General features: G+C 54.6%; 1 protein-coding gene across 4 annotated transcripts; it reads left to right on the plus strand.

Annotated features, from left to right (window-relative positions):
• Positions 1–373: 373 nt before the first annotated feature.
• Positions 374–11,818, plus strand: PHB1 (prohibitin 1). 4 transcript variants are annotated; one of them, XM_081109720.1, is made up of 8 exons: positions 412–457; positions 2,381–2,457; positions 2,540–2,654; positions 4,222–4,383; positions 6,493–6,635; positions 6,801–6,917; positions 9,089–9,184; positions 10,728–11,818. In XM_081109720.1, the coding sequence occupies exons 3-8, from the start codon at positions 2,567–2,569 to the stop codon at positions 10,938–10,940; spliced, it is 819 nt and encodes a 272-aa protein (XP_080965846.1). In that variant the 5' UTR covers positions 412–457; positions 2,381–2,457; positions 2,540–2,566; the 3' UTR covers positions 10,941–11,818. The 4 variants fall into 4 exon arrangements, with proteins under 4 accessions (XP_080965843.1, XP_080965846.1, XP_080965844.1 ...); XM_081109718.1 differs by lacking the exon at positions 2,381–2,457 and adding an exon at positions 1,750–1,890 and having other exon boundaries at positions 425–457; XM_081109717.1 differs by lacking the exon at positions 2,381–2,457 and having other exon boundaries at positions 374–457.
• The last annotated feature ends 594 nt before the right edge of the window (positions 11,819–12,412 follow it).

A 12,412-nucleotide genomic window follows, 5' to 3' on the forward strand; every position in this document is an offset into this window, starting at 1 on the left:
CAGTTATTTCACCACAAGTTTCTCCAAGGTGCCCACCCATGCTTCCATCAGCTTTCTATTTTCCCAGCCCAGCTCTGCCACTAGCTGCAGACCTAGCTACTTTTTACAAGGCTCATCTTCCAGGAGGTTCTAGCATCAATAGGCACGTGCATTTATCCCCTAAGAAACTACAGCCCCCAAAAGGCTTAGCGGCAGCCTCATGGCGTTAAACACGAAAGAGAAAAAGCTTTTCAGCGCGGGTCAGCCGTTGCATGGCTTTTTGGGAATTGTAGTTCATCTGCCAAGAGCCCTGAAACCAGGACAAGGCGGAAAGCCACCCTTCCCAGAATGCACAGCGCTATTCCCGACCAATCGGAGGCGCGGATCTTGGAAAGAGGGCGGGGAAGAGGAGGAGCCGCCTGGCGCCTGCGCAGTACGTGTGGCTGGGGAAGCCTTGTGGAGGTCAGAGTAGAAGCAGGTGAGAATGGAGGGGTACGGCTGTGGTCCGCTTTGGGCAACTCTGCAGTCCCTCTCTGCACTCCCATCTGCACTTGGGGAGAGCGGCGTGTATGCGCGGGTCCGCCTCGCGGGAAGCGGGTACGGGGCGAGCCCAGGACGAGCCAGGAGTTGCGTAGAGTAAGGGAGGTGTGTATGGGGGCAGGGTGAGGAATGATCCAGAAGCAGTGAGCAGTGGAAAGGCTCAGTGGTCAGGGCTGGGCGTCCTGGCATTGGGAAAGGGATGTTTCAATGCCCGAGGAGCGATCGGGGTAGGCTCAGGAGCTCTGGCCCGGAGGGAACGAGGGAGGCGTTGAGGCTGAAGCGGATGGCGACCACGGTGCGGAGCGGTGAGAAGTTACGTGCTGGAGTGGCTTCTGTTCGGTCGGGCGCGCTCCGCCCACCCCGCGCAGCCCGCCTGCCCACGTACTCTTCGTTATGTGGTTCCAGAATGTCATCCAGCTGTCGCTCCCATACCAGGTCATTCTTAATACCTGCTGTTGAGAAGCCGTATGATGAGGAGCTAAGCTGTGCCTCCTAGAATTCGACCTGTAGGTCTTCATCCTGGTTCTGCCACCTAATAGCTGTGTGATCCTGGGCTGCTCATGTAACCTCACGGTGTGCCTCGGTTTCTTCACCTGTAGTAATCTACGGCATAGGGGCTGGTGTGAGGGTTCAATAAATTGCCGTTAGAAGACCTGATAGAAAGGTTAGCGATTCGCTGTTTTTGCTGTGGGAATCACTGTGGAGCACACACTTTTGTTACCAGAAAGAGGACCTGACCCTGGGCCAGTCTGCCTAGGACCAGCCCCTACTGTGTGGGTTTGACTTGGTGCAGAAAAAATTCCCCAGCATGAGTCCAGGTGACTGTGAGGGAACATTTAGTAAAGCTGGGGACAGTAGAACGAGAAAGGGCTGAGCTTAGAAGCAGCAAAAGGAGAGCCAAGGCTGGGCTGCCCTAGCTCTCTGGGAAGGCAGGGAAAAGGGGGTCTGGGGAGCAGGTTCAGGGTTTATCCTGGGATGAGGGGCTGCTGCCCATTGCTCCCCTGGTTGCAAGCCTCCTGTGGTCCTCTAGGGTTTAGATTACAGCGGTTCTCAACCTGTGGGTCGCGACCCCTTTGGCGGTTGAACGACCCTTTCACAGGGGTCGCCTAAGACCATCCTGCATGTCAGATATTTACATGACGATTCATAACAGCAGCAACATTACAGTTATGAAGTAGCAACGAAAATAACTTTATGGTTGGGTCACAGCATGAGGAACTGTATTTCAAGGGCCAGAAGGTTGAGAACCACTGGTTTAGAAGATGCGTGCCTGTGGGGGAAGAAGAGCAGATAGGGAATGGTGGGGCTGCTCCCCAGAAGGAGAGCATGCGCTGGGTCCTTCGTCTTGAGGCTTTTATTTCTCTCTTGCAGGCAAGTATCTTCGGGGAAGTATCAGGGGAGGGTTTTAACGGAATATTCACCAGTTTTCTAGGTGCGCTCCGTCAGGGTCGTGGTGTTCACTGATTGGTCAGTGTCCAGGCAGGGGGTCCTTAATCAGTGCGGCTGGTCTTGGTATCACCCACCTGGTTTTGCTGCTTTTCCGGGTCTGGAGCCGAACTACAGCTGAGGCCTAGATGTTATTTCTAGAACGGTGGCCTTCTATATCTTGCAAATTGCTCTGTCAGTTTGTTTAGCTACCTACCTCAGTTTCCCTATTTCAGTTGTCCTGGCTTACTGGCCTGGCTCACTTTGAGTTATTTTCTAAACCAAAATTGCACAGAGCCAGCCTCACAGCCTCTCTCGGGGTCTGTCTGTCCAGAAGATGGGAGGGTGGTTTATTGTGGTGCTAAGTTCCCTGTGGGTATCGAGCACATGCCCCAGTCCCGTGTGTTAACCAAGTGCTCCCGACCCCTCTTCTTAGGCGGTGGAAAAAGAAAGAGGCCGAGGAGTTGAAGCGGCAGTTTTCCAGGAATGGGGAGGAAACAGCCAGCTGGAGAAGTGAATATTGTGTGGCAGAGAGCGCGCTCTCGGAGGATTTGGGGAGCAAGTTGTTTTATCTGTTCTGTTTTTACCCTCTTAGGTGTGAGTGGGTCCCGCAGAAGGAGACATGGCTGCCAAAGTGTTTGAATCCATCGGCAAGTTTGGCCTGGCCTTAGCCGTTGCGGGAGGCGTGGTGAACTCGGCCTTGTATAACGGTGAGGCTCCTTTGCTGGAGGGCTTCTCTTCGTCGGCACAGCCCATGGGACGCCCCAGGCGGCAGCGCCGCCGAAGGTGAATGTGTTTGTGACCGAGACGGCTCGCTGCCGTGCCACACCATACGGTGACATTGTCGCCAGAGCCCTGTCCTTTTAGCCAGAGGTTCTCTCGGAGCGGAGCCGTTCTTCACAGGGAGCCTCCCAGTCTGGCTGCTGGTTGGGTGTTTCCAGCTGCGCCGGTTCATTTGAAGGGACGCCGCACCCCCGGAGGCTGCAGCGGGCGGCCAGGATATCGCTGTCGCGCTGAAATGGAGAGCTCATTTGTTCTCTTCTGCCCGTGGGGAGACTCAGCAGGAGCTGTAGGCCCGCGGTGACCTTGTGCTGAGCAGGGGCTTTGCTCTGCTGCAGCTGGGTCACTGCAGAGAAAATACCTTTGAGGTGCACTGCCCGGCTTTGAACAGGGTGGCAGGGGGTTGAGCTGGCTGTTCTTCCACTTTGCTGGGAGACCTGGTCCAGCGGTGGGATTGAACTAGTTATCTCTAAGCCCCCCTCCAGCTGTGACATTCTCTAGCTTCCACTGTTGGCAAGCAGCAGTAGATGGACTCGCCTCGTGTGTGACATAGGTGATGTCCGACAGGAGGATTCATTTCAGAGTGGAGCTGTTTGGACCAACGATAATGTCCGTAAAGCAGCAGATCAGAAAAGCCTGCTTGGCTTACATGGCATAGCTTTACACTCTGACCTTTTTGGTGTGTTGTTTGGGCAGTGTCCGTGTTTTATTAATCCTCCCCTGAGGATATTTTCTCCATTGATCTTTAGAGCGAGTGGAAGGGAGGCAGACAGACAGAGAGACACATCGATTGGTTGCCTCCTGCATGTGCCCCGGGGGCACTGGGGGTTGATCCTGCAACTGAGGTAGGTGCCCTTGACCAGAATTGGACCCACAACCATTCAGTCCGTGGCCTGATGCTCTAACCACTGAGCCACCAGCTAGGGCCACTCTGATCTTTGTGGCCATGCATCCCTGCATAATTATACAGTAATCACCATCACCAATTTCTCAACAAGACAACTCTACAACCCCTCAAAACCTTAGGGAAAAAAAAAACGCTTTTGGAAAGAGAGAGTGACCCCTGGATTTTAGGGTTCTCATAGTGGGGGTGCTGCTTCTGGAAACACGAGGTAAGATTGGAACCAGGTTGAACTGTGATAACAGTGAAGACTTCGGGGAAATTTAGAAAGACGTTTCAGGAGGTGATTTCTGGATATGTGCTGATGGGAGTTTGGGGATGGGGTGGTTAATCAGAAAATCAGCAGCCAATTGTTTCAAGGAGAAAGGATACTGAGGACCTATTAGCAAGGTCCTTGGGGAGACACATGGGACAGGAAGTGATTGCTTAGATTCGTAGCTCTTAGAAGCCCCTGGAGACCAGAAGTGCGGGAAGATGGAGCAGGAGAGGGGAGACTTAATACGTGGACAGAAAGCTCCAAGACCCTTTCCAGGGCGTGATGCTTTCGGTGAACAGGTGAGAGGAATTTCCTGACCCATCGTTCTCTTCACTCCTAGTGGATGCTGGGCACAGAGCTGTCATCTTCGACCGCTTCCGTGGCGTACAGGACATCGTGGTGGGGGAAGGGACTCACTTCCTCATCCCTTGGGTACAGAAACCGATTATCTTTGATTGCCGCTCTCGACCTCGTAACGTGCCCGTCATCACTGGTAGCAAAGGTGAGTCTCGCCCGTGGGTTCGGGAGAGGGTGGAAGGGGTGCTGTGGGGTCCACAAGAGGTTGAACTTCACATAAGAATTCCTGGCATCTTTTCCCTGGAGAGTGGTACCTGGATTCATAGCAAGAAATACGTGCTTAAGGTGCGCACACAGACAGCTGCGCACATTTAAAGAAACACACAAAGATCTGTTTCAAGAGTCACATTGTGACCCAATTGGAAAGAAATCTGAGGATGCCCTGCTCCCTCCCATTGGCTCTTCTTCCCCAGGATCCCTGGATAAACCCATCTGGCGGCTCTGTTTGCCTCGCAGCTGACTCGTCCTTTGCCTGACCTCCCGTCGTCCTCTCACAGGCGGAGGCCCACTTCCCTGGGAGCTGAGTCCTGGTGTCCGACACGCCACTGGCTATGCAGTGGGAGCCTAAAACGAGTTGTTGTCCTTGTTCTCCCCATCCTCATAGAGGTGCTCAGGCAGTAAGTGGAGTAGCAGGTGCCAGCTCAGCAGCCACACGTCCGCACAGCAAGAGGAGAGGGTCACCCTCGATGCCTTCCTCCACTGATATGCACTTCCTGTGACTGTGCCTGGATTTTTGCTGGGCAGGGGCTGGGGCTAGTTCAGAGATGACTAAAGCAGGGGCCTTAAGGAGCTCTGTCCAGCTAGGGAGATAGAGATGTGCACAGACAGGTATAGTGTAGTGAGCACCGGAGCCGAGGTTAGACGGCGCGTCGGGGGCAGAGAGGAGGGCGGCTAGCCCACCGGGGGTTGGGCAGGCTCCCGTGAGGAGCTTCTATCTGAACGGGGACTTTAGAGTGAGCGGCATGTCGGGCAGAGGCCGGAGGGTAAGTTGGTAGGGCATCATCTGTCCCGTAGCCCCTGGCCAGGGAGGGGAAGGGGCTTCCTGTGAGGGCCTGGCTTGCCTGCTACCCCAGAGGGAATCCGAGGTGGGGTGGGGTTCATCGAGAAACAGAACTGTAACCTAAAAGCCTCGGTCTCAACTTCCCACCTCTTGGGGATTTCTGCTCTGCTGTTCTGCAGTTGTTCTAAGGATACTTCCTGTACCTAGCTTCAGAGCTGTGGGGAGGGAATCCAGAGATCAGGGGCCTGTGCATTTCCCACTTCCCTTGCCTGGTTCAGCTGTCCCAGGGATGCTTGGTCCATAGGCTTGTTGACTGCGAGCCGGCTGTGACCGTGCGTCAGCTCCGAGCAGGCCTGGCTTGTTAGAGGAAATTGTGTTTCCCTCCTTGGTCCTTTGCCTGGGTAATGAGAGGTGAGCTGTACCAGTGGGTCAGTGGTTCTCAACCTTCTGGCCCTGGAAATACAGTTCCTCATGTGGTGACCCAACCATAAAATTATTTTCGTTGCTACTTCATCACTGTAATGTTGCTACTGTTATGAATCACAATGTAAATATGTGATAGGCAGGATGGTCTCAGGCGACCCCTGTGAAAGGGTCGTTCGACCGCCAAAGGGGTCGCGACCCACAGGTTGAGAACCGCTGCAGTAGGTGATCCTGGCCTCTTAAATCTGTTGCGTTTCATCGTGTTTTTTGTCTTCTCTGTTCGTTTCCTTCACCGTGCCTGGAAGTCAGATGAAGTCATCCCTGTTCTTAGAGAACTAAGTTGAGGCTGGCTAAAGCGTAGCGGAGTCGGATAATTAGTAACCAGCAGAGTAGGACTGCGGCCCAGGCCTTTGGACTATTGGTTCTGTCCAAAGTGGACTATTTCTGCTGGGCCCACGGTTACCCCTCCAAAGCATGCTTCTGACCTGGGTCACGTGCACCAGGCCTTGGACAGGCCTCGCCCTAGAATTCTTAGCATTGCCGTTTCCTTAAAACATCCGTGTTCCAGACCCATAGCACCTGTTGCTTATATCGGGGGGCATTCAGGGTGCACGGAAAAGCCGTGGTCACCGGACGCCTTTCAGAGGCTCCTCACTGGTGCTCTGCTGGGTTCTCTACCAAAGACCCCAGACATCTTTGCTCCATGCCCTCTCAGATCAGCAACTCTACTTACAAATTGTAGCAAATCGGGGATAGGAGGTCCCCTCGGAGGCCACTGTGAGTTTTATTTTAACTCCAGCATCTCCCCCCTCCCCCCCTCCCTGCCCGAAGATTTGCAGAACGTCAACATCACGCTGCGCATCCTCTTCCGCCCGGTCGCCAGCCAGCTCCCCCGCATCTTCACCAGCATCGGCGAGGACTACGACGAGCGGGTGCTGCCCTCCATCACCACGGAGATCCTCAAGTCGGTGGTGGTGAGTGGACGGCCTGTGCCCCGAGCTGCGAGGGTGGCCCTGAGAGGTCACGGAGGGGCGGGAAGAGCGTGGCAGGGGGCGGTGGGGATGTGGCTGGTGGTTTTCTGGTCCCTTTTCCACTCCCTCACTGTCCTGAGCGGCTGCTCTGCCCTCCCCTGGAACCAGGCTCGCTTTGACGCTGGAGAGCTCATCACCCAGAGAGAGCTGGTCTCCAGGCAGGTGAGCGACGACCTGACGGAGCGAGCCGCGACCTTCGGGCTCATCCTGGATGACGTGTCCTTGGTAAGATCCTTGCAGAGCCTGCCGGGAGGGGCCCGGTGCGTGCTGGGGTGCCTGGCTCCGTTCCTGGGGAGACGCTGTTGGGTCCTGCCTTCCACGTTCCTAGACGTGAGACTTGAAACCGTGGGAACTTCTTGCCGTGTGAGGCCCTCTCCTCGGGCTTGTTTTCAGCAAGGCCTCTTTCCCGCACCTCGGCCACTCACTCTTGACTTCTGGCGCTGCCCAGGGGGGTGACCTAACCACGAGTGTTTTCACCATCCCAAACCGTGACTGGCTGTGCCTGCTCCCCAGAGCTCCCCGGGAAGTGGTGCCTTGTTGACCGTCTGACACAGGAGGAAACTGCCTGGTGAGACCGGAGAACACTCGGATAGTCTTTCTCCCTAGCGCAGACCTCCCAGCCTGACCCGTGGGCATTTCCCAGCACTTAGGGTCTGAGGGTCTGAAGCTCAGTGACCTGAGCTGTGGGAACCCCCAGTGAAAGGTGATAGCGTGTAAATGAAGGGTTCTGCTCCCCAGCGCCGAGGACTGAGACTGCATATCTGTGTATTTATATACGCTAAACGCCGTAAGTCAGACGGAAAGCAATACAGGCGGAGTAGCATTTCAGATGGAGGGGGCGAGGGGGAGGTTCATGTTTCTAGATTCGTGGGAAAAACCATTTGGAGTGATTTGTTCAGGCAGTGAGGTGGTGTTTCCTGTTCGGTTCTCCCGTGCATCGCTAGGCAAAGGCACCATTTCCCCCTCAGCATCTGTGCAGCTGTTTAAACATCACAGTCCAACACCCAGAGCTCGCTGCAGGGCATGGCTCCACCCGCTCCACCTTGCATCCATTGCCCGCCATGGAAGGGCCTGTGGGCTCCCTCTACTGGCGAGATTCCAGGCTGCAGCCGTTTGGCTCTGACTAGTGGTAATTCCTCAGGTTCTCACTGTTAGCCCGCGCAGCACGGCTGTGGGAAAACGCTAAGTAAAAACCCAAGGAGAAGCTTGGCCTTTTGTGAGACTTTAACCACACGCTCCGTCCTGGGGAGATGCGGGCTGACCACAAGAAACCATATCTAAGAGGTGTGAGAAGAAAATTAGATTTCATGGGGAATTTGCTGCCCTCAGCTGGCCCTTTTAGAAAGAAAACGTATTCCTTAATTGCACATTTCATTTCTCATCTCTCAGGATTGCGTTTTCTTCCCCAAATGTTGACCAAGAGTCAGAAACGGAGCAGGCAAAGTAGAACAGCCGCAGCGTACGCGTCAGGAGTGTTCACAATTCTGGAAGGCAGTGAGACTAGGATTGACTCTCCAGGAGGAAACTTGAGTTACTGATGCTTTTAAAAAAAAGCAGAGGTTGGGAGAGTGGAGGAGGAAATAAAAAACAGTAGAATTTGATAGCAAAACCAAAGCTCCTTTTCCCTTTATTTCTTCCTTTTTCATAAAAAAAAGTTGATAAATACGTAAATCATTTCTAGACTCGCCATTAGGCATTCTGAGATCTGTTCCCTTTTTTTGCACGATCAGTAGAGGCAGTCACTTCGGCCAAGTCTCAGTTATTTATGCTCTTAGGGGATGTCTGGGTAATCCGAATTTTAAACCTTCTTCCTAAGCAATAGCTTTAGCTGCCTTCTCTCTCTTTTAAACCCTTTACCAGAAGCGCTCACACAGGGAACACCCTGATGTGCGTCCCACGTTCTCCCGTCCTCTTCCTGTTTGGTGGTGGAGGTGCTGTGGGAAGGAAGGGGGCTGGTTAGCCCGTAAGCGCAGAGCAGGCCCTCGAACTCCTGAGAACCAGCTGCATCCCTCCCTCTCGGGTCTCCACCTGGCCTCCCCAGAGGCATCAGAGGGCCTTCTGAGAGCGCTGGTCATGGTGGGAGCGCTGCAACCCACAGGTCTCCTCGAGGGAGGTGGTCAGTTGAGTAGATACCTTCAGTGCCGTGGGCCGTTTTCCATCTGAGATGGTCGCACTGAGGGTGACAGCATGATGTACGGGAGCAGAGGGGCAGCCGAGGGCTCTGGGTGTAACCTAGTTTGGACACAGCTATGGAGGTGGAAGGGGGATCCAGCCTCCCGAAGCCTCCAGCTGCTAGAGCCATTCCTGGCCTTTCCCTCCAGCGGCCGCGGGGGCCTCGCAGCCACGCTGTCTGAGCAATTATACCGCCTCATCTTGCGCTCGCTCTCTCCCTTCAGACGCATCTGACCTTCGGGAAGGAGTTCACAGAAGCAGTAGAAGCCAAGCAGGTGGCCCAGCAGGAAGCGGAAAGGGCCAGATTTGTGGTGGAAAAGGTGAGCGTTCGGCCAGATGGCAGAGCCCCTCTCCCCTTTCTCCTGCGCTCGGCCTCCCCGTTTGCTGGGTGGCCTGGAAATTCATCATCTGTCATCTCTCCTTCCGGGATCATTGGAAGGGGATGGAAGGGACCGTACTCCTGCAACTGGTTCCAGAGTCTTTGGGGGCTAGTCAGGGATTATGTGAAGTTACGTTCCCAAATCACTGAAGGGCCGTTTTTTTTCCCTCCACTTCCCTAAGATCAAAAAAACTTTCAACAAATAAAAATGTTTTTCTCCTGGCATATTTTCAGCTTCGCTGAGAGGTCATTTTTAACCGTAGTTACACAGTGAAAGCTGACAGCGAAAGGGATCAAATGTTGCACCAGATGCTCTGTCGTCACTGGGTTTGTTCAAACGCTAAGCCCATCCAGATGTGTCAGCGTGTGAGGGACACAGTGTATTTGCATAGCAGCCCGGTCTTCGCAGTCTCTGCAAAGGTGTGTTTATTCCTTCCCACCGCTCGTTCTCTGGCATTGGCATTGGCATTGGCATTGGCATTGTAATCCAGCGATTTCCGAGCGGTGTACCGCAGAGTCTAACGCACGCAATGCCTGGCTATTCAGTCAGGGCCCTGACCTCTTTTCCCTTAGAGTGTCAAATAAGAAAATGACGACAGCCAGCACAGTGGCCACCTGGTGTGAATGAATCAAAATTATACCTGTTTTTTTTGTCAGATCACCAAAAAGTAAGGTGTGCCATAGAATTTTAGTGGTTAGTTTATGTGTGTCATGAGATGAAAAAGGCTGAAAATCGTTGTTCTAATCCAACACCCTTAGTCCTTGAAATGAGGGGAAAGAGGGACATGTGGGTGGCGAGCATTTAATGTTAGAGAATGTAAACTCTCTGAGCAGGAACTTTTTTTTTTCTCTTTATATAAACTGCCTATCTCCAGAGCCTTAGACATGTGCCTGGAGCAACTAGGTGCTCGGTAAACATTTGTTGAGTGAATAGTCACAGAGCCTAAGAATTTCCAAGTTGTGTTCATTTTATTGGTCATGCATTGCAGATAGAGGTCCTATTGGTAGGAGTATGGCAAGCCCAGGAGACCTCATCCTGGGTGCCTGGGCTCCTGGCAGCTCCAGGGAGCGCCATACAGGCCTGCTTCTCCGGCTTAGCGACGCTGGCTTTGGTGAAAGTCACTTTGACCTGGGACTGGAGGGAAAGAGGAGCCTGAGCAGTGATTCTGCTTTTCTCGCTCTGTTGTCCTTGGCCTGGGATGCTCTGGCTCAGAGTAGTGTGGCCGGACTAGATTGCTGTTACTATTACGACTTTGGAACAAGACAGCTGTTTATGCAGCCGACAGAATGTATCCCTAACGTGATGAGAAGTGGGTGGTCCCGGAAGGAGAGGATTGGTGGCACCCAGTGCTGGGGACCCCACCCGGAGGAGGCGGCGGCAGATCCCCAGAGTTCCTTGGGGGAGCAGTGAGGGTGCGAGGCTATGGCCTGCCCTCCAGCGCCCTGAGGTGTGGTCCCGGTGTCTCCCCACCTCCCCGTCTTAGGCCGAGCAGCAGAAGAAGGCAGCCATCATCTCCGCTGAGGGCGACTCCAAAGCCGCCGAGCTGATCGCAAACTCGCTGGCTACTGCGGGCGACGGCCTGATCGAGCTGCGCAAGCTGGAAGCGGCCGAGGACATCGCCTACCAGCTCTCCCGCTCTCGGAACATCACCTACCTGCCGGCCGGGCAGTCGGTGCTCCTGCAGCTCCCCCAGTGAGGCCTGCCCTGCCCGCACCGCTCGGGCCCCGGCCACAGCCCCGAGGACTCTGAGCATCACGTTCCTTCTGCCCCAGAATCACTGTGAAATTTCATGATTGGCTTAACGTGAAGGAAATAAAAGTAAAATCACTTCCGCTCTCTAATCACTCTTACCAGATGAAACTCTTTTGTTCTCATTTCCACCCACTTTCTCTACCCACCTCCCTACCCAAAACTGCCAAGTGCCTATGCAGACCAGCTTGACTCCTGTCCCAGTTGGAGGCCCGCGGGAGCTCCAGCCTAGGCCGAGGCAGTTGGCAGAAGAAAGGCGGGTCGCGTGTGTGATGGGCTGGGGAAGCGCAGTGGTCAGCCTGAGTAAACCGGTAGCCTGCAGCCCTCCGTCTACCAGGATTTGAAGACGCCGCACGGCTGGACCGAGCACACAGGCCTGCGCAGACCCAGCTGAAGAGGTGCCGGGCGGGTCGGAGAGGAAGCGGTCTGTCTTACCATCAGGCTGATTCTCTCTGGGGCCGGCGGAAGCAGGTGTGTGCACACGGCATGGATGGAAGGATCTGCCCTGTGCAGGTGGGTGGGCTGGATTTGCTGCCCCCCGGGGCTCTTGAGCTGAGATGGACTTGGCTAGTGGGAGAGGAGGCCTGGACTGAGATGTGAGTCCGTGGGAGACTTCCTCTCCACCCCCACCTCGGTCTCAAATGCCCAGCGGAATTCCATCGTGAAGGATTGCATCCTGTGGGCTGGGTGTGCCTGCCAGGGACGTGCGCTCTGCGCTCCTGGCTCTGCCCTCCTCGGCGCTGTGCCTGCGCTTTGAAGGAACGGCCTTGGGGAGAAAGCCAATGTGTGTAAACTGCCGTCAATAAATGGCACCCAGACCTCGCAGCTCCGTCTTCTGGGCTTGTTTTTCTGTCTGGGGGCCATGGGATCTGAACAGAACGTTCCCGCAGTTTCTATGTGCACATGTTTGCATGGCCAGCGGGGATGAAATCTCCAGCAAGGCAGAAAATGCTCAAGTTTCAGAAAACTGCCGTGTTCTAGATCCATCCTCAACCGGAAGTGAATGTCTGGTGTTAGGTGAGGCTTGTCATGAGATGGGCTCTCAGGTACCGGTGAGTGCAGGGCCATTGACTCTCTGAGGCTTTGGAACCACTGTGAACTGGGAGTTGTGGGCCCGCCCGGCACTGTCAGCATCAGTCCCCTGACGGGACATAAAATCCATGAGTGTGAGCCCTCTGCCCTGGTTTGGTTTCTGTGTACACGAGGTGGCTTCGGGGGCTCTGCTGTGAGTGGAGATGGCTTGTTCTGCTGTGCTTTGATGTAGAAATGGCATTTACGAGGCCACGTTTTTGCATTGGGGGTGGCGGGGAGGGAAAGCAGAGCTAGACTGAGAGATGAGCCGTGCCAGTCCTTTCAGGAATAAAGCGGAAGCGAGGACGTGCTGTGGACGCGCACTGACTGCTTGAACCTCTGCTCTCA

This window comes from Myotis nattereri, assembly GCF_964212035.1.
Source record: "Myotis nattereri genome assembly, chromosome: 16".
Taxonomy (NCBI): Eukaryota; Metazoa; Chordata; class Mammalia; order Chiroptera; family Vespertilionidae; genus Myotis; species Myotis nattereri.

Bases quoted from the DNA above. Each gene is read 5' to 3' on its own strand.
- PHB1 (XM_081109717.1), top strand. From the start codon at position 2,567: ATGGCTGCCAAAGTGTTTGAATCCATCGGCAAGTTTGGCCTGGCCTTA. The intron at 2,655-4,221 runs GTGAGGCTCCTT...CTTCACTCCTAG, and splicing joins GAACTCGGCCTTGTATAACG to TGGATGCTGGGCACAGAGCT. The intron at 6,636-6,800 runs GTGAGTGGACGG...CCCTGGAACCAG, and splicing joins AGATCCTCAAGTCGGTGGTG to GCTCGCTTTGACGCTGGAGA.